Source organism: Protopterus annectens, chromosome 11.part0 (assembly GCF_019279795.1).
Source record: "Protopterus annectens isolate FY-2018-M chromosome 11.part0, PAN1.0, whole genome shotgun sequence".
NCBI lineage: Eukaryota > Metazoa > Chordata > Ceratodontiformes > Protopteridae > Protopterus > Protopterus annectens.
In genome coordinates this window covers 238,131,364-238,157,042 of record NC_056745.1, presented here as the reverse complement: position 1 = coordinate 238,157,042, position 25,679 = coordinate 238,131,364, and the positions used below count along the sequence as shown (strand labels likewise).

Here is a 25,679-nt window from a genome sequence, read left to right as displayed (position 1 = left end):
TGGTATATAGTTGAGGGGGTGCGGGTTGCACAGCCCCCCCAATTTGGGGGTTAGTGGGGGCAAAGCCTCCCACCTATTTTCGTTAAAAAGACGCCCCCAACATTCCCCCTAACTATATATACCAACTCCAGGGTCGCACTATATTGGGGAAGGGGACAAATCCCTGTTATTTGCCTTAAAGTGTACTGAAGTACTAATTGTCAAATGGGCTGTCGATCAAATGAAGGTAACCCATATATATATATATATATATATATATATATATATATATATGGGTCTACTTTGATTCACTGAAAATTCATTTCACTAAATTTCAAAACACTCACACCGAATCAATGAAAGCTCAAATCACTGAAAACTAATTTCACTGAATCCAAGTTCTGTTGGGCAAATAAAATGTATATGCCCTTTTTCCCACTATAGTGCTATCCTGGAGTTAGTATATATAGTTAGGGGGGTGTGGGGGGCATATCCCACCACCTACGTCTGATTTTACATTGTTAGCTTTCAGTGAAATGAGATTCATAAATATAAAAGCCAAGTAGGTGGAGGGCTATGCACCCCACCCCAAAGGATTAGGGTTAGCATGCATGAGTAAGGACGTAGCTCACCATCAAGCTGGAGATGAGTATCAAGCTCAGGGACAGCACATGTGTCTTGCAGACACTGTTTATTGACATTTTTACATACTGGCACTTCTCATCTGTTCTGATTTGGTGTTAGTGCCAAGTCTCAGTAATTATTTATCAGCGGGAAACATCAAACATACTACTAATTGCAGTTAATGTGCTTTTGAAATACAATTGCTCTGTTTACTGGTTAATGCTAAACTTGGATTGTCCTCCAATTCTACAATTGCTTAATATCAGTGGCCACAGTGCAGGATCTCCCTGACTTGCATATATGCTGCAGTGAAAACAATAGTTTGGAGCTGACTTTTCTCCACTGAGCTGGTCGGTAATATCCGCTGGACTGCAAGACTTCTAGATGGTGGGCTTATCTGGGGACCTATTGACACCTGTGTTTCTGAATTTACCAGTGTTGTTGGTGGACTAATTTTCAAATTTAGTGATTCTGATGTTTAATATTTTCTGCCTGATTGTGCTTTTAGGTGTGTCTGGCTATCCTATAGCTTATCACAGGATATGCAACATTGCACATGCAGAGTGCTGCTTGTCTAAAGGCACTGACTGAGGGAGTGGGGCATTTTTTGACTCAGTGACTGACTTTTCTGGCCATGTTTCACCAATACCTAGCCACATTACAATGATTAGTGTTTGCTTACATCTTTAAGTGGGATGTTTATTTCAGTGCTTCAGCTGATTGCATTTCTTATTGTTTTTTTGTGCTGCCCAGTCCATTTGGGCCGTGGTACACTCGTTCTTCTCACCTTCAGAATATGGACATCAGTATTCATGTCCAGCTTGCTGCCTGTGTTTTTCTCAACAGGTTTCAGCTTTGTTTTCAAACACTGGACATAATGAATTGGGCAAAGTAATTTTTTGTCATCCCTTGCCTTACAAAACTGATTATACCATATAAAAACCTAGCCACACTCCGTTCTGCTAATAAACTCCTAGTATCTCTAACTAAATCATATAATAAAGCTGGGGATTCATTACTTGCAAATTCCATAGGTAAAATCTGGAATCAACTCCCTCAAGAAATAACTAATCAAAACTCTACCTCTCTTTTCAAAAAACACATTAAAGAACATCTCAAAACACAATGGATGTGTCCATGTGCAAATCCCGACTGAAATCATGTCCTCACTCACCTAGTTCTACCCCCCTATCCCCCTTATTGAGCTCCTCACTAAAACTTTCAAGAGTTTGAGAGTCATATCTAAGAATTAGGCTTTACCAGTAACCTTTTTATCTGTCTGTGTAACTTCTTTTTGTGTTATTGTTACTGTTTTATAAGTCTAATATAGTAGTAGTATGTAGTATAAGTTTATCTCCTATTTTTAGTATTTGTTTTGTGTTGAAACTTATTTTTCTTTCTACCTTGTATTGTTTACTCATATTATGCTTTATGTGATAAATCATTGTTTATTGCCTGTACTGGAGCTTTTCTCCCCGGGCCTCTACTGAAAACGGATATTATGTCCAGCTAGACTAGCCCGGTCAACAAATGTAAAATAAAAATAAAATAATAAATAAATTGTTTTAGTCAATTTGCCTTATATAATTAGTACCACATACAATTGTTCTCAATGCAAATACATTCTTAAGGGCACTGAATGTTTTATTCATGGTTATGGCCGCATTAAGTGTAAAAAGAAATTTAATTGTGATAGCAAGGGGATTATCTATGTTGCAATTAGCCAGTGTTGTACATGTTTTTATATTGGCAAAACCATCAGGCAATTTAGGTATAGGATTTACCAACATAATTATGACATCAGTAAGAAAGCTGAGCGGAATGCTCTTTTTAAACATCTTAAGAATTTTCCAACTCATTTTTTTAAGTTCACAGTTATTGATAGTGTTGAGTATGATCCAAGAGGTGGTCCCCAGGATATTTTTCTGAAGTATCTGGAATTTAAGTGGCAGCTCAGGTGTAATGCTGGACGTAGCCCTGGTCTCAATGATGTAATTTCCATTGTTACCTTTTTGAAACTGAGATCTATGCTAGCAATTTGATTTGTTTGTATAAACATGTTTTATGTTTATTATTCAAGCTAATTGTTTTACATGTTCGACAGCAATTTCTTAATATTTTTATGGTTTGGTCATGAATTTTTGTATAGCGATTTAGTCGTTTTAATTGATTTTTTATATAGCTTAAATGATTAATTAGGGATGGTTTCTGGGTATTTTAGCTGACTGTGTTGAGTGCTATTTCATTCTGAGAAGTCTAGCTATTTGGCAGATGAAAGCGCTTAATGTTAATAAATTCGTTGGTGGAATTCCTGTGGTTGCTTTCTTTTGTGGTCACTGATTTTATTACATCAAGTGACCTGCTCACCTCCTTTTTTATTCCAAGTGCAATTAATTAATTTCTTCCTTTGATGACAGCGATCTTGGCTAGGTGGCTGAGGGACTCTTACCAGTCTTTGCAAGGTGATAAGGGATCACTTGTGGTACTCCAACAGTTTTTACCCCCCCCCCCCCAACATTTAGCTTTCTAGACTTTCCACTTATGCATGAGGGCTTTTCGATGTGGCATAAAACAAGGTGCCCTAATCTGCTTAATGCTGACACTTCTAGCTAAAGGGCACCATCCATCTTGTAGTGTTTGAGCACCATGATGTGACAATATTCCTGATAATTACGGCTTCATCTCAAACCTTCTTTTTATAGGTAAGGTAAATGATAACATCTTTTAAGTTTAATTTATTTCTGAAGGAATACCACCTCCTTCATTCTTTTCAGTCCAGTTTTGTGCATGCCATAGCAATAAGATGGCTCTCCTTTGCATGACCTTTGACCCCTTGATGATAACAGATCCACAATTTTATGTAGTTCAGGTCTTACTTGAACCCTCATTCTCATTTCATATGGTGTATCATGGCATGATAGTGCACCAACAGTGGGCATACTGTGATGTTACTCCAACAGTTGTGGAATGATCTGCCTCATGCCTGCCTGGTAATATTTTTTTTCTTTACTCTTTGGGCTGTAGAGTTCAGCAGGGGTCAACTTTGCATCAGTTACAGTTAAGCATGTATAATGCCCCCATCAGAGATGCAAGCATACTGTATCTGCTTTGCAGATGATATCTGAATGCATCTCTTCTATCAGAAGGATATTGGTAGCCCCCATCTCCCTTGTGTGTGGTCTGAGCTGCAGATTATCAATGGAATAAAACACAACTGTCTGAAACTTAACACATCCAAAACACAGCCCTGTTGACATGCTACTTTGAGGGACTTCACTGCTCTATTATTTAACTCCTTATTATTTATATGGGGAGATTGATGGAGTTTATTTCTAAGGTCCATAATCTTGGGGTGATCCTCCATTACACAGTACTATTTGAAGACCAAGTGCCTGCTGCTGCTGTCCCCTTCTTGTTACTATCAAATAGCTATCAGTCATGTTGAGAATTTCACTCGATCAGGCTGTCTCACCATGGTAGCTAGCACTCTGAAGTTCCCTCTCATCTTGACTACTATACAACTCTTTACTTGGGGCTTCCAAACACTGAACTCAACAATTTAAAAGTGAAAGTTTACACAATGCCACATTTTCACTTGCCCTACAGCACAACTTTGCCCTTTTCTCCACTGTACCGTGATCTTGGTGTTGGTATATATAGTTAGGGGGGGTGGGGGGGTGAAGCCCCCCAAGTGGGTGGGTTTGATTTGCTTGGCTGTTGGTCTGTTGTGCTGTAGGGCACGTATTTCCTTGCCCTCGGTAAATTCCATGAATTGCTGAAACGATTTTCGCTGAATTAAGGTTGATGAATAGGTGTTTGCTGCAATGCGATTGCAGCGAACTAATATAGACCCAGAATTTTCTTTTAACACTGTTGTGATTGGCTATGGGACAGAGTGACTGTACATGCAAGAAGTTTTGGTGCAAATCTAAAAATAAGCAGAAACATGCATTAAAGTGGTAGTGAGACAAGGAGGCATTCCACATTACATAAATCTCGAAAAAAAAAAAATTTCTATGCATAACTTACATTTCATGTTTAAATGACAATTTAATCCAGAGAAGTTTCCAGCTCTTAAAGTTATCAACTAGAACAACTCTATACATTTCAGAAAGTTATTAAAATTTAAAATTTGTAAAGGCTGATAAGGGCAGTGACATGTCATTGTGATCAAAGAACAATGCAGTAGAACCATGTTTAGTTTAAGTGACACAAATGTGTAGCATGAATTGCCTACAAATGAAGTACATACAGCATATCACGACTTAAGGCTCTCTCTCTGCTATTAAATCATTTAATGATAAATGTAGGATTAATGTATGTCTTGTTCAGGATTTAGGAGTTCTACATGCATTTGTTCTATCATATTTTTACATCTATTTTGTGTGTGTTATCAGAGTTTATACTTTAAAGTGTATTTTTAAACAAGAAACATCTTTATTGATTACCACTTATGACACAGGCAATCATACATTTAAATAAATGAAAACAAACAGTAGAGACAAATTTTTGGTTGCAAACATTAAACATCACTTGTAATCATCTACACAGTCATTGTCAGTCAAACACTACATAGCCCATTCAGTTCTTGCCTTCCCTTAAACCTCAATCCTCCTTCAAAACATTATTCTGTATGTACTGTTCCTAGAATTCCCATTTTTTCTATGCAATTTACTCCTACCCTTTCCTAAAGATCCCACTTCAGTTCTTTTATCTCTGTTACTATATTCACTAGTTCTAGTACAGTTCTAGTACAGTTGGTTTAACCTTTGATTTCCTTTTTCTAGTAATTGATTTTTTGGCAGCCACCAGAATTAAACTCAGCAAGGCCTTACTACATCTAGACAATTCTGATTCTGGATCACAGCTTAAAAAATAAATTTCCCTTGTTACACCAATTTGCTCACCCAATGCTTTTGACAGAGTAGTCTGCATGGAATTTTTAAAGTCAACAAAATCATTACATACCCAAAAATATGTTCCCAATTACCTCTTTCTTCCCCATTACACCAACATTTGCAATCTAGCTGAGGAAAAATTCTTTGCAGTCTGCTTGGAGTATAAAAATACCTATAAAAACAGTTTGAAGCAAAGATCCTAAATGTTCTAGACTTTGTTGCATATCTGGGAGCCATACACATATCCTCCCCATTGTTTCTTTGTGAATTGCTTATCCAGTCACTCTTCCCAATCTTTTCTAACCTAAGGCATTGGTAACCTCCAAACTCTGGACCCCACCCAGTTCGGTTTTGTGAAAGGCAGATCATGCCTCCTGAACCTGATTTACTTCTTTGAGGCAGTCACCAAAGCTGTAGATGAGGGTAAGGTGGTTCACATAGCCTATCTTCACCTCGCCAAGGCATTTGACACCATCCCCCATTCTGGAATTATAGCTAAACTCACTAAACTAGGTATAAATCCCTACATCACAAGATGGGTTGCCAATTTGCTCACTGACAAAACCCACACTGTAAAAGTTGCAGACTCCAAATTTGACTTCAAACCAGTGACAAGTGGAGTATCACAGGGTTCAGTCCTGGGACCTCTCCTGTTTGATATCTACTTCTCTGAAGTATAGGCTAACACAGAAGGCCTTTGGCTAATGACGTTTGCAGATGATTGCAAACTAGGAGCCATAGTTGAGTCCCCAAATGATGTGGACATCCTACAGAAGGGCGTCACTGAGACAGATGCCTGGTGTCCGAGCCATGGCCTCAAGCTCAATGCCAAAAAGTGCATTGTCATCCCCTTTGGTAAAAACTCTGTACCCATAACTACCACATAAGCGACAGTCTACTTAACACCGAATGTGTGATAAGAGACCTGGCGACCCAGGTGGACAGTAGTCTCTCCTTTGATAATCACATCGACACAGTAGTCAGGAAATGCTTCTACGTGGCACACCTCATCACAAAAGGGTTCTCATCTATGAAAAAGGAGGTCATTGTTCCCCTCTACTCGACACTCATTACACCCATTATAGAGTACAATGCCCCTTTTGGAATGTACCTAACAAGACATCTGCAGCAGCTGAAAAGGCCACAGAAGTACCTCACAAAGAGGATTACTGGCCTCAAACAGATGTCCTACACTGACCGTCTCAAAAAACTCCTGCTTTACTCTGTAGCATATCGCCTACCCACGAGGTGATCTCTGCCTTACATATAAAGCTATGTCAAACCCAGAGCTGTTGGACATGCTACACCTAAAGAAATCCTAATCCCTCCAAGCTACACGCTCTAGGGACCTAAACCTTGTCACCACAATAAACAGGACATGCTGGAGGGATAGATTCCTGTTGCAGAGGCTTCCCATACTCTGGAACAAGCTACCCTATCCATGTCAGGCAGAGTTCCTCATTAACACTCTTCAAGAAAAATCTTGATAAGTGGATGGGAAACAGGAAATACAACCCAGGGATCATTTCTGTGGCTCTACTCAACAGGGGCACAGGAAAATAACTTTCTTGGGTGGTGTAAGCCAGGAAACCTTGTTGGTTAGGCTTACTTAGGCCCTTGGGCCCTTAGCCTATTACCTACCTATGAACCTGTTTTTTACAGCAACTTCTTTTCTAGAGACTACTAAAAACTCTACCAATGGTCTTTCACTTAGGATTCCCCTATTCCTTTCTCTTTGCCTATAGTCTGATATCAAACTTTGATAGGGGAAGGCAATCTCTAGCCTGCAGTACAAATTAATTTTTGGCCTCTTCAATTCTATTACCTTTCCCTCTCAAATTATTTGCATCCAGTACCTTGATTCCTTTGCCAGTTCTCTACAGTAAATTTCACCCCTCTCTTGTCTATTCTCCGTACCAATAATTACAGTCATCTGTATCAACAGAGTCTCCTTTCTCCATTCCTATGTTGTTTTACTTCTTAGAATATTTTTGACTTTATAAATATAATATTCTGTATGGTTATCATTATTCTCCTTATGGATCTAAATCCAAAATTCCAGTCTCTTCTTATTTCTTGAGCTTCCCCAGTTTCATCATAATCCCTTTTCACTTTGAGTTATAACTTTCTGCTTAGGCTATGTACAGGAGCCTTAACTGTATAGCTCTGAAACACCCTTAAGTCAGGTAATCCCAATCCACCTTTTTCTATTGGAAGGATTAATTCATCCTATTTGGCTCTTGCCCTCTTCCCCTTCCAGATAAAATCTTTCAACTCTTTATTAATTGCTGTCCACAACTTCTCCTTTGGTTGATAAAAATATGCCTGGCCTGTATATAAAACTAAGGAGACAAAAAACATTTCCATTGCTTGTATCTTGCTACCCATATCCATAAAACAGTACTTCCAATTTCTCAGTTTTTGTATTATCTTTTTAGCCTCTTCCCACATATCCTTAGCTGCCATAACAAAATCTTTTTAACCCATACTCCTAAGTACTTCATTTTATCATGTCCCCATAAATATGGGAACTGCTGAACTAATTTGTTTTTGGGTACATAGTTTACAGCTATTGCCTTTGTTTTATCTACATTATTTTTGTTTCCTGAAAAAACTTGAAACTGTCTCAGAATGTTCCATAACACAGAAATTTCCTTTTCTAGTTTTATCAGGTACAAAATAGTATCATCTGCAAATAAAGCCAGCTTTTCTTGATTACCATACCAATTATATCCTCTAATTTCCAAGTCCCTTATTTTCTTAGCCAATGGTTCTAAATATAACACAAATAACAAAAGGGAAAGAGGACACCCCTGTCTGGTTCCACTGCTCAAACAGAACTTATCAGAGAGGACTCCCCCCTGACTTTAGTTTCCACCTCCAATCCCTCTTATATCCTCCCAATCAACCTTATAATTTTATCAGGGAATGCAAATACTTCCATTACCCTACTCATAATACCATAGCTTACTCTGTTGAGTGCTTTCTCTGCATCAAGTCCCACCAAAAACCGTGGTATCTTCTTACATTCTTCTTCCCTCTGGATCATCACTGTTTTACTAATGTTGTCAAATGTTTACCCTCACTCCACAAAACCACACTTTCAGTTTTGGCATTAGGTTTGCCATTCTTTTAGCCATTATAGAAAAATACTTTATAATCATGGTTTACAATTTAAATACAAGTGCATGAAGCTGGATCTAATAGGTCTTAACCACCTTTAGATATTACAGCCACCACAGCTTTCTTCCGGGATGTTGGTGCTTGTCCTCCTTTTAAAATACTGTTAAACAAACTTTCCAGATCTTTATCATTTTCTTCCATACTGAGTTTCCAAACACCCACAGGAATACCATCTATTCCTTCAGACATTCCTGTATATTGGTTATACATCACCATTTTATCTCATTTCCTCCTTTTCTGTTAGTAATTGAGCCTCATCTGCCTCTAACCTTGGCATATTTAATTCTTCCATAAACATTCCCATTTGTACATTATCTTAATTTCCACATTTCTCTGCTTTGTACCTGTTTCCATCAAATTTCCAAAATATCTACAATATCTCTTTAGGATCTCTGTTATTTTCCTTATTATATGCTCCCTAAGCTTGGCAACAACCCTTTCCACTTTCTGTTACCTGAGCCGTTATGCTAAAACCTTTTGAGTTCTTCTGTTACAATAATAATAATAAAAAAAAGAGTTGTTTAGCAGCAATCTTTTACCTTGGGGAAAATATGTAAATTCTTTCCTAGTTCCTACTACTGAATTCAAGTCTTTCATACCAAATATTTTCATATGTTTCTTCAAAAATCTACCCTCTTTTGTTATATTTTCCCTTTTAGGCCCTCTACATACATCCTCAAAGTTGCAAAACAAATTCCACTACCTACCTCTAAGCAATATTCCCTGTTGAAATCTGATTATTTCTCTCAGAATTTTCATTTTCTTAACCTCCACTGTAGCAGTTTTAAGTGGAATATAAGTACACACCAGCACAATCCTCCTTCCTTGTCAGTACAAATCTATCATTATCATTTTTCTTCTTCTATCAGTACGGATGCTCCTCTAGCAATTAATACAAATACTCCTCTTTTTCTTTGTCCCAGATATTCCACTGAATAACCATCGTGAAAGCCTTTCTTTAACAAATTCACATGCTCATTTCTTTCTAAATGTGCCTCTTGTAGCATAGCTATTTGCAATCTGCATTTTTAATTTAGTTCACTATTTTTTGTATATACCTGTGAGACCACTCACATTTAAGGATAATATGAAAAGTGTTGTCATTATGATAAGAAGTTATTATTCCTACCTATGTATAGCAGTTTTTTAATGTCTAGTTTCAGCTCCTGTGTTACATACATGCACTGTTTGGCAGGTTGATTTTATTTACAGATGTTTCTTGTCCTATCCCTTTGAACCCATGTCACATCTTACAAGATTTTTTTGTTTTAATGAAAACTCTCAAAAACCATACACACTCAGAGAACTACCATAACCTATTAACTTAATACAAACAAACAAACCTATGAATATATTCAAATAATGAAGTTTATTTCTCCTAACAGGAACAATTCTCCCAGACTGACAACTACACTCACAGGCTTGAACTAACCCATAATGAAAGTTATCCATGCCAAGACATAAGGTACTGCCTGTGTTTCTACTTACACAAAGTGTGTTTTTGTCTTATCATTATTTCTCTCCCAGATGTAGAAAACAACTTAAATACTTTTAGTAAACATTATCTGCTAGACACTAAAGAACAAAAGTATTCTGCTTTATTAACCTCTTATTAGCTTGTCTCCATAGAAACATAAGAACCAGATACACGGCTGTCTTCAGCTACAAGCTTCTTGTATTGCACTGTGAACATTTACTTGCTAGATGAAAACTTTTCATTACATTCAGTGTTCAGTTATTTTACTTTCTTTCCCTTAAAACTTATTAGGTCAAGCCATGGGCTTTAATCCAGTCATTCCCCTATACAAAAGTAAGAAAAAGCATGTCAGTTTTACTTGTATCATGCTCTTTTGTCCAGACTTTGTCTTTTTTTTACACCACAGTGTCCACATTTCTCAAGACTGAATAAGAAATAAAGAAGGAAAAGGGGGAGGGTACGTGTTTATGTCATTATCCATATTACACACAAAAATAACTGTTTCACTTGTAGTTTCCTCTTTCCTTCATCTTCCAAACATTAATGACATGATGTAGGGCATATGCTTTGGAGTCGCATACAAATTTAACATAGTCAGAAAAGTTCAACATTTGCAGGTTTTCTTGTTTAGCCATATTTCACAAATGTAATTGATGCTTTGTAATCCCATATTTATTTATTAATTTCATGTTGCTGGTTTTCTTCCTGTTGATTTCTGTCTCCCAACTCCAGTCTCTGGTTCATTTACAACATACTCTCTTGGTTCTTCTAGTCAACTCCTGTGTTTTTTGTCAAGCATTTTCCTTTGGAACATTGGAAAGGTTTCAATGGCATAGTCTCACTATGAGCTTTATAATCAGAAGAATAAGCAGCAGAATCTCCTTCTGTTTGATAGCTCACTTTTTGTTGGACAAATTTTTATATTTCCTCTTTAGCATGTTCTGAATGAAAAAAATGACTTTGACCATCCAGGAAAAAAAATTCTGAAGACAGCTGGAAATAGCAGCTTGAATCTCACACCTGCCTCTTGACATTCTGTGATTTCCGGAATAAATTTACTCCTTTTCTGCGTGGTATACAGTGAGAAATCATTTTTCACAAACACTCTCCTGCCACCTACTTTCAGTACTTTGTTTCAGTTTTGTCAGAATCAACTTTTATTGCTGGTAGGATTGCATCTTCACTAGTAGAGGCCTTGGCTGTTTTCTCATGGCCAGATTCGGAGCATACACACAATGTGCCATTTCAATTAACAACTTCCGTTGTGGAATACCAGTCCAGTTGCTTATTTGTGCTTTCATAAAATGAATACAGTCTGTTCCTTTTAGTTTCTTTGATACATCAGAAAATCTTAGATTTTCTCTACATGTTCTTCCTCTAATTCTACCATTTTTTTGAAAATCTCCTCTTGAGCAGTCTCATACTCAGCCAGCCTTTTTTTCATTTCAGTCTCTGATTTTTGCAGTTTTATCAGCTCATCTGAATATTTGTTTAAAGCTTCTTCCATTTTTTTCCAGCCTTTTATTCAAGTTGATAAACTCCTTCGGTGTTTGGTTTATTTTAAATAGCTCTGAGCACATTTGACTTATTTTCTCCTAGATTATTGGAAGTCATGTCTTTCACCGAAACTGGAGCTTGAACATCTTTTTGCTTAACAGCTACATGATTCTTCCCAGTCAGTGTTTCCTCTTCACCTTTTGTGATTGAGTTTACTTCAGGTTCTCTGAATTTCTTCTTTGTTGCTTCCAGGAAGTGCACTTACTCACTAGTTACTGAAATTTACATAAAAAGACAACTTCAGTGGCTCTGTTTTCTGAGTTTCTGTTTTTACTCTGGGAGAGCTGAAATTAAGTTATTCAGTGTGCAGCAATCTTAAAAGTCCTTTAAGGTGCATTTTTTATGTGTGTGTTTTAAGGTGCAATTTGATTGAATGAGAATATTTTACTTATTTATTTTACATTTGTTAACTGGAAAATTCCAACTGGACCAGGTCCATTTTCAGCAGAGGCCCCAGGAAGAAAAGATCTGGCATCAAGTTATACAAATACAGTACATCCAGCATAATACACAAAACGGGTTACATCATGTATGCTGAGCATAGTAATATAACAAGAAAGTAATAAAACACTCTAGGTAAAAGAAGATATAGAACATAGGTAAAAGACAATGTCAGTTACAGTACATCCAGCATACTACACAAAACAGGTTTCATCATGTATGCTGAGCATAGTAATATAACAAGAAATTAATAAAATACTCCAGGTAAAAGAAGATATAGAATATAGGTAAAAAGACAATGTCAGTTATACGCTGGTCAGAAGAAAATATATCAAGTAAGATTCTACAGTTAAAAGTACCCTTTCAGATGACCAAGCCTACAGGGCATCAGGGATCCTGCATGTGATCAGAGAGGAGTTTGGGGAGTTAATAGCAGTGTGGGTAGGGTTATGTGATACAAGGTCATAACCAGGTACTTTGAGGGAGTTTTTGAATATGGATGTGGAGGGGGCAGTGGACACAGAAAGGGGAAGAGAGTTCCAATTTCTGGCAACAGTGTGGGAGTAGAGCGCTTTCCTTGCATTATTGTTAGCCATAGTGATGGAGAGGAGAGATTTTTCACTAGATCTTAGGTACCGGTCTGCTGTGTAGACAGTAAGTAGATTGGATATTGAGGGCTTTTTTTCTGGGTATTTGAGAATATTGTAGGCTGTACCCAGATGGTAATGGTTAAGTACCTGCAGTAACTCAAGCCATTTTAATTCTTTTAGTGCAGTACCGTGATGGGTTCTATAGGTAGAGTTAGTAGCAAACTTGGCTATTTTATTGTAGCATGATTCTAGTTTGTCTAGGTCACACTTTCTGATTTGGGTGAAGATTGGTGCTGCGTATAATAGAGTTGAGAGGAGGTGGCTTTGTGCAAGAGTGACTCTTGCTTTTTGTGAGAGAAAGGACTTATGCCTGTATAGTGAGCCTAGCTTTTTGTGTACTAGTTTTATGGTATGTGAGATGTGGATTTCAAAGTGAAGATTATTGTCAATTTCAATGACCAGAAGTTTGGTGTGGTTAGAGGGGGAGATGGTTGTGCCGTCCTTAGATGTTATGGTAAAGGAGAGGATTTGTTTTTTATCTATTAGGGGAGAATAGTAGCAATTTTGTCTTTTTGGGATTTAGAATTAGTTGGATACCTGAGATCCATTTTTCTACTGAGTTAAAGGTATCATGAGTGAGTGTATGTAGGGTGGTGGGAGATGAGGCAGAGCAGATCTGGGTTGAATCATCTGTATATTGTATGAGTGTGGCATATTGTGTAGAACTATTGAGGTTATTTGTGAAAATAGAGAACAATAGTGGGCCTAGTATAGAGGCCTGTCGGACTCCTATGGTGGTTGGAAGTTGTGTAGACAGAGTTCCCTTGCACTGGACTGATTGTTGCCTGTCAGATAGGTAGCTTCTGAACCAGGCTATAGTAGAGGAGGTGAAGGATAATGATGTTAGGGAGTCTAGTAGAATGGAGTGGGAGACCATATCAAATGCTTTTGAGAGGTGTAGGAAAATGGCTGATACATATTTGTTATCATTCCTGTGAAGGTTTATATGATTAGTGAAGGATAGAAGGGCTGTAGTAGTGCTGTGATGTGGATGGAAACCGTGTTGTGTGGTAGATAGTAGATTGTGTGTTAAGAAATGTCATCACTTGCAAGTGGATGCATTTCTCAAGAATTCTGGATAGGGGGCAAAGGATGGCAAGAGGTCGGTAGTTGGAGAATTCGTAGGAGTTACCGCCTTTATGGAGAGGAATGATGTGAGATACTTTCCAGAGTTTGGGAATGTAGGATTCTAGTACGGAGTGGCTGATTAGGATGGAGACAGGATATGATAGGGAGTCACTAGCCATTTTTAGGTATGCAGCAGGTATGTTATCAGCTGCCAATGTGGTTGGCATTAGTTTTAGGAGGAGTTTTTTGACAGTTGAGGTGGGCACTGGTGATAAGTTGAAAGAAGGGGTGATGTGGGATAGGTTGGGTTGTGACTGAGGTAGACTGTTTTTGGTTATTTGACTGGATATGGCTAAGATGAATTTAGTAAAATGGTTATTAAACTGAGAAGCTGTGTCTAGGGTATTGTTAGTAGAGCTGGGTGCTGGAGTAGTGGTTTTGCCTGGCTTTAGTAGGGCGTTAATGGCATGCCAGAATTTTTGTGGATTATTTGAATATTTCCTTTGGGCGCTAAGAAAATAGTTTTGCTTGTTTATTTTGGATTCAGCCTTGGCCTTGTTTCTAAGATGTTGATAGTATTGCCTGGAACTAGGGGTTTTGTCAGTTTTTCAGATTTTCCAGGCTTTGTCTCTGGTAAGGCTCTGGTGTCCCTATTTAGCCAGGGTGCGTAGTTGGCTTTAACTCAGATCTTTCTGCTGGGAGCTAGACTGTTAAGGATGTTAGAGAAGGTAGTATTGAAGTAGTCTACTGCCTGGTCTAACCCAAGTGTCCATAGTGGTTCCCAGTTGCAGTGGCTTAGGACAGCATTTAGGTACTGTGGGTTAAGGTTACAGTCATGTCGTACGAGTTTGTAGACTACTGGTTTGGGGGTGATTGGAGTGTTTGTGGAGTAGGAAGGTGGAGAGATGATCACTTAGGTCATCTGGGGGACAGCCTACTGTATAGTTTTGTATGGGATAGTTGGTTAGTGTCCAGTCCAGTATGGATTATTTCTTTGTTTTCTTATCTATTTTAGTTGGTTCTACAATTAGTTGAGAGAACCCATATAGATTGATATGTGTAGAGGGGCTGCTGGAGTTACAGGCTGCCCAGTCGGTGTTAAGGTCTCCTAGTAGGATTGTTTCGTGAGGTAGATTATCCTTTGTCCATTGTAGGATGTCTTCTTTTATGAGTGAGTTGTTGCCTGGAGGTATGTAGCAGCATATTATATTGATCTTCTTGGTGTTTCTTATGGATAGGACAGAAAATAGGACTTCAGCATTTTGAAAAGTGGATGGTGTGGTGTGCAGGAGCTGGAGGTTAAGGGTGTTTTTATAGAGAATGGCTACTCCTCCTCCTTTCCTGTTTGTTCTATTAGATCTAAGTGTATTACACCCTGGGGGGAGAAAGTTTTCATCTTGGATACTGGGTTTAAGCCAGGTCTCTGTAAAGGTGAGTAGGTCAGGTTTGTAGTGGGCTATGAATGCATGTAGGTCTGTTAGCCTGTTGGTAATACTTCTTATGTTGAGATTTAGGATCAGCAGGTCAGATGTTTGTCTGGCTGAGAGGGGACCTGGATTTGGGTGAGTCACCAGAGGTTAGCAGAGTTTGTAGGAGTGTCAGTATGTGCTTTTTAATATTAATTGTTTGTGAGCTTGGTCTATGTGTGTTTTTCTTAGTGTGGTGAAATGGTGTCATTTTTGTTAGTGAGTAATATGTAGTTGTAAGATTTATGACTGTGGGGCAGATGTAGAAGTGTGAGTGGGTTTGAGAGGGTGGGCTAGTGTGGGTAGTGTGATAGGAGTAGCTGTGCAGTGGTAGGTCTGTTTGTAAGGAAGTTAGGACGGTTAGCGATAGCAGAGATAGTGATAGGGATGTGAGTGTGGGTAATATGATACTACTTTGAGTGAGTAGTACAACTAGGATTCCTAATTGGTTGTATGTGAGGGTGGAGGTGTGTTGTCTGGGAATGTATTGTTGGGAGTGGGATCAGTGGGGGATGTAACTGGATTGGAGGGTGGCGGGAGGTAGGCTGAGTGGGTTGGGCTAGTTGTTAGGGAATTAAGGGTTGGACCACTGGTGAGGTGATTAGGGGTTAGAATAAAGGTAGAAGTAGTGAGGGTGGGTGGGAACTGGGGGCAGGAAGGGGAGTGGAGCAAGCCTGAGTGGAGCGGGGCTAACACTGACTCCAAGTGTTTCTTTAGGCTTTGGCAAGTATGTAGTGTTAGCTTAAATGGTTATATGTTAAACTGAATTTCAAACTGAATTATTAACTGTATTTTAAACTGTATGTTTGCACTAAGTTGTAAGCCATGGTGGTACAGCGGTAGCATTGTTGCCTCACAGCAAGAGGTTCTCCTGTTCGATTCTCAGCTGGAGTACCTTCTGTGTGGAGTCTGCATGTCCTCCCTGTGGTCGAGTGTTCTCCGAAAGACATGCGTGAATGGATGTGTCTTCGCTGAAGGTTGGGCATTGGGATGGCAACTCAGCACCATAAAAATCGACTGCCAATCATTAGCGGACCAGAGTTCCGCTGTGGTGACCCCTAACCGGGAAAAGCCGAAAAGACAAACAACATGTTTGCACTAAGTTATAGACTATGTTATGGGCACAGATTATAATTTTCTGACATTCTTAAAAGGATATAAAATTAAAACTGGGGCTAGTTACAGATGAAACAGGAGAGGAACATTATTGTGATACTTGTATTTTAGTATTTAAATAGTTCTTTGTCACACAATGATTGTTTTTGGTTTGTGTTTTGATAAAGTCTGTGCATTAAAAAGATGAAAATGCTAAACATAGTCTATAGAATTTGCTTGTTGTGCGTGTTTGTGTTTTTATTTTTAAATGTGGATACATGTTACTGTTTGGGGTGTGTAAATGTGAGTGAAAACAATACTGGTTATTAAGTCCCTATGATGGGAAGATAAAGAGCATTGCTAAAGGTGAGGTTGAGAGCTTATCTCTTCCATAACCCACATTAACTGCTTTAGAAACTGGGCTGCTTCACATGGTGCCTCATTTCCATCTACCCACATGTATGGGTTACATGTAATTAGCAGATTTTGCATTTTCTACTTTAGAAATGATTTTAGAGAAGAAATTCATGTTCCGTCCATTTCCAGAATCAAGATACCAGTAAGTATTAGACTTGCTACCTAAGCAAATCATTTTCCTCAAAGAAGAGTGAACCTGTCTGGTGGACAGCAGCAATAAACAAACTCTATAATAAAAGGAAAAAAAATTGCTGTCTAGGACCAAGAAGGAGCAAGTGCCAAGTTGGAAGCAATCTCTCCTTTGAACAAGCAACTAAGATCAGGGGTGAAATCCTCTAAGGCTAACTTTGAGTCCAAATTGGCCACATCCACCAAGGCAATCACAAGGCCTTCTTCACATATGTCTGCAATCTCAAATGTAAGACCCAAGTCTGCTCCGAACTGGTGGTCAACAACAATCACCACATACACAAACACCATAGATACAACCAACCTGCTGGCAGACATGTTCAGTAAAAACTTCACACCTCCATCCCCTCATCAATAAACCAGGCCATCCCCAGAAACTGCCCCCTCCCCTCATCACCAGGGAGCAGGTCCTTAATGCCATCTCAAAGGCAAAAAATACAGTCTCCATGGGATCCAATAACATCCCTGGCTGTATCCTACATGAACACAGACATGAGCTCTCAGCTCCATTAGACACCCTATTCAAACAAAGCCTGAGAACCGGCTTTGTCCCAGCTGAGTGGAGGACAGCCACTGTCATCCCTCTACAAAAAAGTGGAGTATCTACTGGCACAGGCAATTATATGCCCATCAGCCTAACTAGCCTGATCTGCAAGGCCATGGAATGCATTATCATGAACATTACAAACAAGGACATTGGCAACCTCCGAATGCTTGACCCCACACAGTTTGGTTTTGTCAAAGGGAGATCATGCCTGTTAAACTTGGTTTTCTTTAAAACAGTCACCAAGCCACGGATGAGGGGAAGACGGTGCACACCCCCCTACCTTGACCTAGCCACAGCCTTTGACACTATTCCAACTTGGGCATAATAGACTCTCCCAGCTAGGCATCAGCCCGTATGTTACCAGACGGCTAGCTAACTGGCTCACTGATAGAACACACTCAATCAAAGTAGGGGAAGCCACCTCTAGTAGTATACCCATAATGAGCTGTGTACCCCAAGGATCAGTTTTGGGGCCTCTACTGTTCAGGATATACTTTTCTGAGGTGCAAGCCAAACCCAGTGGTTTGTGGCTGACCAAGTTTGCAGATGACTGCAAGCTGGGTACTGTCTTACAATTCCCCTAGTGATGTGAACATCTTCCAAGAGGGCATCACCCAAACTAATGACTGGTGCCAGAAGCATTGCTTCAAAATGAATGCCAAGAAATGCATCATTATCCCCTTTGAGGAAAATGGCATCCCCACTATGCATCATTATCCCCTTTGGGGAAAATGGCATCCCCACTAATTATCACATTAACAACAACATTACTAAGCATGCAATCAGTTGTGAGGGAATTGGGCACCCAGGCTGATTACCTCACTTTTGACTACCATGTTGCCTCCGCTGTACAGAAGGCTTTCTACATGACCCACCTTATAAAAAAAGGTATTTCATCCAAGAACAAGGAGGTCATAAAATCCCTGTACTCCTTCCTTATCAGACCCATTATTGAGTACAATGCCCCCTTTGGCATGTACCTTGCCAAGCACATGCAGCAGTTGGAGAGACCACAGAGGTTCCTGACCAGGATAATCCAGGGTCTCAAACATCTATCCTATACAGATAGGCTAAAAGCCCTGTCCCTCTACTCAGTCTCATACAGACTGCTCAGAGGTGACCTCTGTCTGGCATACAAAGCCATCTCAGACCCAGCCTTGATGGAGTTGCTACATATCCATAAGACAAACTCCACTCAAGCAACCTGCATGCAAGGCCTTAACCTGGTCTGTGACATTAATAGAACTTGTTGCCTGGATATATTTGTGACCCAATGACTCCCCCCATCTGTGGAATAGACTCCCTCTCCATGTCAAGCAGAGTACCTCTCTAGCCCTATTTAAGAGGAACCTGGATGACTGGATGGGAAACAGAAAATATACCCCTGGGGATCCCACCTGTGTCCCTGCTGGACAGGGGAAACAGGTGCTGACTTTGAGGGAACATGGGAGAAATTCTTGGCTAGGCTTATAAGGGTCACTGGGCCAATAGCCTAGTATCATCCTATGAACCTAAGCTCTTGGGTAGTAATACAGAGGGGGTAGATGAAATATTTCACAGGTTCATATGTAGGTACTAGACTACTGACCCTAGGACATATATAAGCCTAGCCAAAAGGTACCCTGGCTTTCACCACCCAAGAAAATTATTTTCCTGTGCCACTGTCGAGCAGAGCCACAGAAGTTATTCCAGGGGTGAATTTCCTATCTCCCATCCAATCATCAAGATTTTTCTTGAAGAGTGCTAATGAGGAGCTTTGTTTAATATAGATAGGTAGTTTGTTCCAGAGTATGGGAAGTCTCTGGGACAGGAATCTATCCCTCCAGCATGTTCTGTTTATTGTGATGACAAGGTTTAGGTCCCTAGAGCATGTAGCTCAAAGGGATTGGGATTTCTTTAAGTGGAGCAAGTCTAAAAGCTCTGGGTTTGACATAGCTTTGTGTGTTAGGCAGAGATCACCTCTGAGTAGGTGATATGCAATGAAGTAAAGCTGCAGTTGAGACGGTCTGCGTAGGGCATCTGTTTGAAGCCAGTAATCCTCTTTGTGAGGTATTTCTGCAGCCTTACCAGTTGTTTTAGATGTCTTGTGAGGTACATACCAAAAGGGGTGTTGTACTCTATAATGGGTCTAATGAGTGACGAGTAGAGGGGAACAATGACCTCTTTTTTCCTAGATGAGAAATGTTTTGTGATGAGGTGTGCCACGTAGAAGGATTTCTTTATTACTATGGCGATGTGATTATCAATAGAGAGACTACTGTCCACCTGTGTCTCAAGGTCTCTTATCACACTTTCGGTGTGAAGTAGACTACCGCCTATGTGGCAATTCATGGGTACAGAGTTTTTACCACAGGGGATGACAATGCACTTTTTGGCATTGAGCTTGAGGCCATGGCTTTGACACCAGGCATCTGTCTCAGCGAGGCCCTTTTGTAGGATGTCCAGATCTTTTGGAGTTTTGATTATGGCTCCTAGTTTGCAGTCATCTGCGAACTCCGTTAGCCAAAGACCTTTTGTGTTAGCCTGTACTTCAGAGAAGTAGATACCAAACAGGAGAGGACCCAGGACTGAACCCTGTGGTACTCCACTTGTCACTGGTCTGAAATTGGATTTGGAGTCTGCTCCTTTCACAGTGTGGGTTCTGTCAGTGAGCCAGTTGGCAACCCATCTTGTGACATAGGGATTTATACCTAGTTTAGTGAGTTTATCTATAATTTCAGAGTGGAGGATGGTGTCAAAAGTCTTGGTGAGATCTAGACAGGCTGTGTGAACCACCTTAACCTCATCTACGGCTTTGGTGACTGCTTCAAAGAAGTCTTGTCAGGTTTAGGAGACATGATCTGCCTTTTACAAACCCGAAATGGGTGGGGTCCTGAGTTTGGAGATTACCAATGTCATTGCTTATAAGTTCCATGATGATACATTCCATAGCCTTGCAGACCAGGCTTGTCAGGCTAATGGAGTAGTAGTTTCTGGGGTCCATGGTGGCTCCCCCTTTGTGGAGTTGGATAACCGTCATTGTGCGCCATTCAGGGGGCACATAGCCTGAGGTGAGGCCATGATTGAACATGGTACTTGGGTGGGGTGCCAATTCGTTCTGTAGTTCATGTAGAATGCAGCCTGGGATGTTGTCAGGTCCCATGGATGCTGTGTTCTTGGCTTTGGAGAGTGTGTTTTTTTACCTGTGCAGCCGTGATTACAGGAACTTTGCATTCTTCTGGTATAGAGATGGGCCCTTTAGGGGATGAGAGGGGGGGTAAAGTTAGCACTGAACCTATCTGCCAGGATGTTGGCAATATCAGTTGGCTCTGTATATTTAATGCCATTGTGCTGTAACTCAGAGCAGATCTGAGTGTTGCTTCTGAGATTCTTGACATAGCTATAGAATGCTTTGTGGTTGTCTTTTGAGTCAGTGACGATTTTGTTTTCGTAACTAGCTTTGGAGGATTTTATGAGGGATCTCAGCTTCTTACTGAGGCTGACCAGGGAGTTCCTCCAGTCATGGGATGTTACTCTTTTTTGCAATAGTTTCTTTCTTCTGTAGTAGAGTTTGTTTATGGCACAGGACCTCCAGATTGGCTTCCTTTTTTTGGAGGATAGCATCTTAGTTCTGTTAGGGATTGCACCACCCATGCACTCGTGTAAGTGCTTATAAAGTGCATTTGTGCAGGATTCAGCAGTCATACCTCTATTGTCCGTCAGCATGGGTGTCGTGAAGTTAGCCACTTATGTCTTAAGAAGCATGAAGTTGGCTTTGGAGAAATTTTCTACGGTGGTTTCCCTAATGGGGGGTGGGGGAGGGATGTGGATGTCTAGGGTGATTAGCTTGTGGTCGGATCTGACCAACGAGGAATTGAACTCTGGTGTGGAGCACCGGTTGCCCATGTTGTTAATAACCAGGTCTAGGATATGGCTGCCCCTGGTGGGGGTGTGGATAAGTTGATCCAAGGCATTGGAATTTATGAATTCCAGAAAACGTTGAGCACAAGAGTTGCTACATGAGTAGTTTTCCCAGTTAATGGTGGGGTAGATGAAATCGCCCATTATTAGGGTGTTAGTTTGTACTCTAATATTTTCCAGTGTATCAAGAAATGAGGAGTGGGAATCCTGGGGCATGGTGGGGGATCTGTAGCAAGCTACAATTTGGATTGCGGTCTTGCCCAGAGTTAGTTGCACTTGGATAATCTCGGATGCATTACGCTGAGCAACTAGCCTGGAGGTGTGGATATCCTTAATGAATATGGACACGCCTCTGCCTTTAGTGTTTCTGTCCAGGTTAATTGGCCGAAAGGTGTGGCATGAATTATAGCCTGGTAATGCAGGGGTACTCTCTGGAGCCTTGAACCAGGTCTCTGTCATCGCACAGATGTTGATGTTCTCCATTTTAAGGAGTGCCTCAAGTGAGTGCATTTTGAGGTTTAGACTTTTAGCACTGAGTAGCAATACCCTCGGATTCTGCTTGCTTGTACCTGTTACGGTGGTGAATTTTTCATTAGAATCTTGCCTAAAAAAGGCACTATAGTGGTGGCTAGAGCCTTAGCCAGTATCCACAATCCCAGGGTCGACAGGTGCAGGCCATCTCTGGTAAAGCATCGTGGTTTGTCGATCATGTCATCCCAGGCAGACAGATACTGGATCCCCTTAGAATGACAGCAGAAGCTTAGCCAATTGTTGAAGTCAATCATTTTGTCCTTGTACTGTGGTATAATTCTGGGTGATGGCAGGATGCTACTCAGGGCTAGGGTCATACCTGCCTGGGGTACAAGATCGGACATCTCCTCCATGTCCCTTTTCATGTAGTCCATGGAGGTACGTCTCAGGTCATTCACACCAACATGGACAATGACAGAGTCATATTTATACTTGTTGTGGAGTGACCTGAGTGCATGCATTATGTGGCGGATCCTGGCACTCTTCAGGCAGCTGACTGTAACTTTCTTCTTGTTTAGCCTGGTGAGAGGAACATTAGTGTGGCTAACTATAGTCACCTATGACTAGAGTGTTAGGTACGCTGTTATGCCTTATGGGCTGTGGTTGAGTGGTACACTGAGTTTGTGGGCTATGTGTCATTTGGGTTGTGTTGAGGGTGGAGGTTGCTTGTGTTTCTGCTTTGGAGGTCCCTGTTGCCTGGGCAGGTTTTTACTGAGAGCCTCCGCAACTGTAGGTGTGTGCTTTGTGTTTCTATGTGTGTATTTTGGTGGTGTAGGTTTTGAGGGATTATGTGAGGAGTGTGGTGTGGTGCAAGTGTTTACCTTCTCCTCTTGACTGTCTAGTCCAGTCTTGGGTGAAGAGAGCTTTGCTTCCAGTTTGGCTATATAAGTGCATCTCTCACAGGTTGTAGTGTTGGGTGGTAGGAGGAGAGGGTTTTCTGTGTACATGAGGCAATTGCTGCATTGACCCAAGATGCCCAGATTCATCAGGTAGACAGGAGGAAACACCGGGAGCTGACACTTAGACATGCCTGGATATGTGCTTATTTACTAAGTACTAAAAACTGTTTTCCTCTAGACAAGTGAGGAAAGTTGAGTGCTGTAGTAATTTGTAGCTTATTTAGTGCTTACAACGAGTTCTGAACAAGTGCTGAGCTCAAAGAAACAGATTTGAGTGCTGAAACTAAAAAACTGGCTAGTTCTAAGAAACAAAATTAAGCCAGAAGGCTTCCCTCCAACACAGAAAGGCTTTGGGGCTCCGAAGACCACAAGCAGTCCTGGACACAGCAAATCTGTATACAGACTAGACTACCTACAGGAAAGGCAGGAAACAAGCTTAGAATTTTTTTTTTTTTTTTTTTTTAAGTGGAATGAGAGAAAGGAGCAGCAGAAACTAAGTGGAATGGCCTTCTCAAATGTTCTCCCTGTATTAGGTAGAATGAGGTAATACCACTAGACTGGGAAGAGGGTCCCAGATCAAATTTACAGTAGGGGTGGGCAACTGCAAAGCCACCAACTATAAGAACAGCATACAAATAGGAAGGGAGGGTGGGAGACAAACTGCAGAAATGTTTCTCACAGCAGAAAAGCAGCAGTGAGCCTTTAAATGAAAGTTTTAAATAGATAAAGGAGCCTCTGGAGAAAGCTTTTAACTGCAAACAAGTTATCAGAATCAAACAACTCAAACAGATGCTTAATAAAAGTGGACAATTTCCAGTTAATACCTCACACACAGTGAAACTAGCTAGAAAACTATGCAGTAGACAAAGTGCTACAAATAACTCGAAAAAATAAGCAAAAAAAAAAACAGGATACTTAATGTTATATATTATAGATCCGAGTTTGCTCTGTGTCCTTTCTTCGATTAGCTCAGTGTGAAATGGCACTATTTAACACATTAATGTCTTATTTTCAAGTAGTGTAACTCTGGATACCTTTCTACTATCATCTATGTTATTTTAGCAGTAAGACTGCTGACAATCCTCATTTTCAATATTGGACATGATGTTGAAACAAATTTTATAATTCATTTTTTTTAATAACGATGAATTCAGTTACATTCATATGGGCGTCCAGTAAGGAAATTATGTAAGGTCTACTCTGCGTTATGGTTACATTCCAGCACAAAATCATGTTTTTGATAAGAACCATCACAGATTCATATTTAGAAAGGAGTAAGCCACGGTGGTGCAGCGGTAGCGTTGTTGCCTCACAGCAAGAGGTTCTCCCGTTCAATTCTCGGTTGGAGCACCTTCTGTGTGGAGTCTGCATGTCCTCCCCGTGGTCGAGTGGTGTTCAAAAGACATGAGTGAATGGACATGCCTTCGTTGAAAGCTGGGCATCGGGATGGCACCTTGGCACCGTAAAAAAATCCACTGCCAATCATTAGCGGACTGGAGTTCCGCTGTGGCGATCCCTAACTGGGAAAAGCCGAAAGAAGAAGAAGAAGATCTGCAGTGGTAGAACCATGCTGTCTTGGCTGTTCAGAATACAACCACCAGCCTTATGAGATCTGAACACCACTGTTAGCAGAGAAATATTAAAACCATATGGAGTTGGAAAACACTGCTAATACCATCTATGAATTTTTACTTCACATACTATGTGATAATAGACAATATTGTTAGGCAGCTATGTTACTGAATGTGGGAAAATGATAGGATATTCGTGCTGATTTAACTAGGCAGTGTGATCTGGACTGTAGCTAAACATACCACATATAAAACAAGTCGTCTTGAGAATCTCCTCCTTCTTTTGCTTTTCACTTCTTAGGTCAGCAAATGTATCAATGATGACACCAAAAATCAAGTTTAGAACAATGATGATGACTACGAAGAAGAAGAGCAAATCGTACACAACTCGAGCTGGGAACAGTTGCTCCTGGAAAAAGAAAAAAAACACAAATATATAATCTCTACATTGCTTGTTTATTCAAATATTCCACTAGCCAAAACCTATCTTCTGCCCTCCCAACTCTATTGAGCACCAATTATAACCAATTTACAATCCTCCATAAGAAAAAAAAAAAAACAAACTTGAAAGCTGCTACGACAAAACTGGCACGTTTGTTACCAATTTATCCTGCTTTACCCACCTTTGTAAAGCTTTGAATACCCTTAGCTGGCTGGTGCTCCTCCTCCACCTCTCTTACATTCAACTTATAAGAATACATAAAAGCATACACAAACCATTAGTCTGCCCAGCTCCTATCCTTTGAATCAACATATATTTCCCTAAAAGAACTCTTAGGTCAGAAGACAAACAACTTTTTACCCATAAATAAACCAAATAAACTCCCTGGACAAAGCCTATACTCATACTTGGTAGCAAAAAAAATGGAACTCCTTACTTTTAGCCACCAGAACTATTTCTAACCTACCCAACTTTAAATGCTCCCTAAAAGAATACTTTACAAAATCTTGGACCTGCTCCTGTGCCAATCCTGGGTAAAGTTACTCACTATACTTCACTCACCCCCTTCAACCTAGATCGTGCTTTACAACCCTTTCCAGACTTCTACGCCATTCTTTTTTGTTTTTCACACTACCTTCCCTTATCTACTTCAACTCTGCAGACCTTTTCCACTGCCTCTTTCTCTTTCCTTCCTACTCACCTAAGCTACTTGAAGACACACTACCCTGCACTCTTCTTATAACCT

General features: G+C 40.2%; 1 protein-coding gene across 2 annotated transcripts in view; it reads right to left on the bottom strand.

Annotated features, from left to right (window-relative positions):
- ITPR2 (inositol 1,4,5-trisphosphate receptor type 2) overlaps positions 1-25,679 on the bottom strand; it is a 2,416,542-nt gene that overhangs the window by 140,498 nt on the left and 2,250,365 nt on the right. For both annotated transcript variants that reach the window (XM_044087657.1, XM_044087658.1), the window contains exon 54: positions 24,736-24,901. In XM_044087657.1, the coding sequence (XP_043943592.1) occupies positions 24,736-24,901 (166 nt within the window). The remainder of the gene's footprint in view (positions 1-24,735; positions 24,902-25,679) is intronic.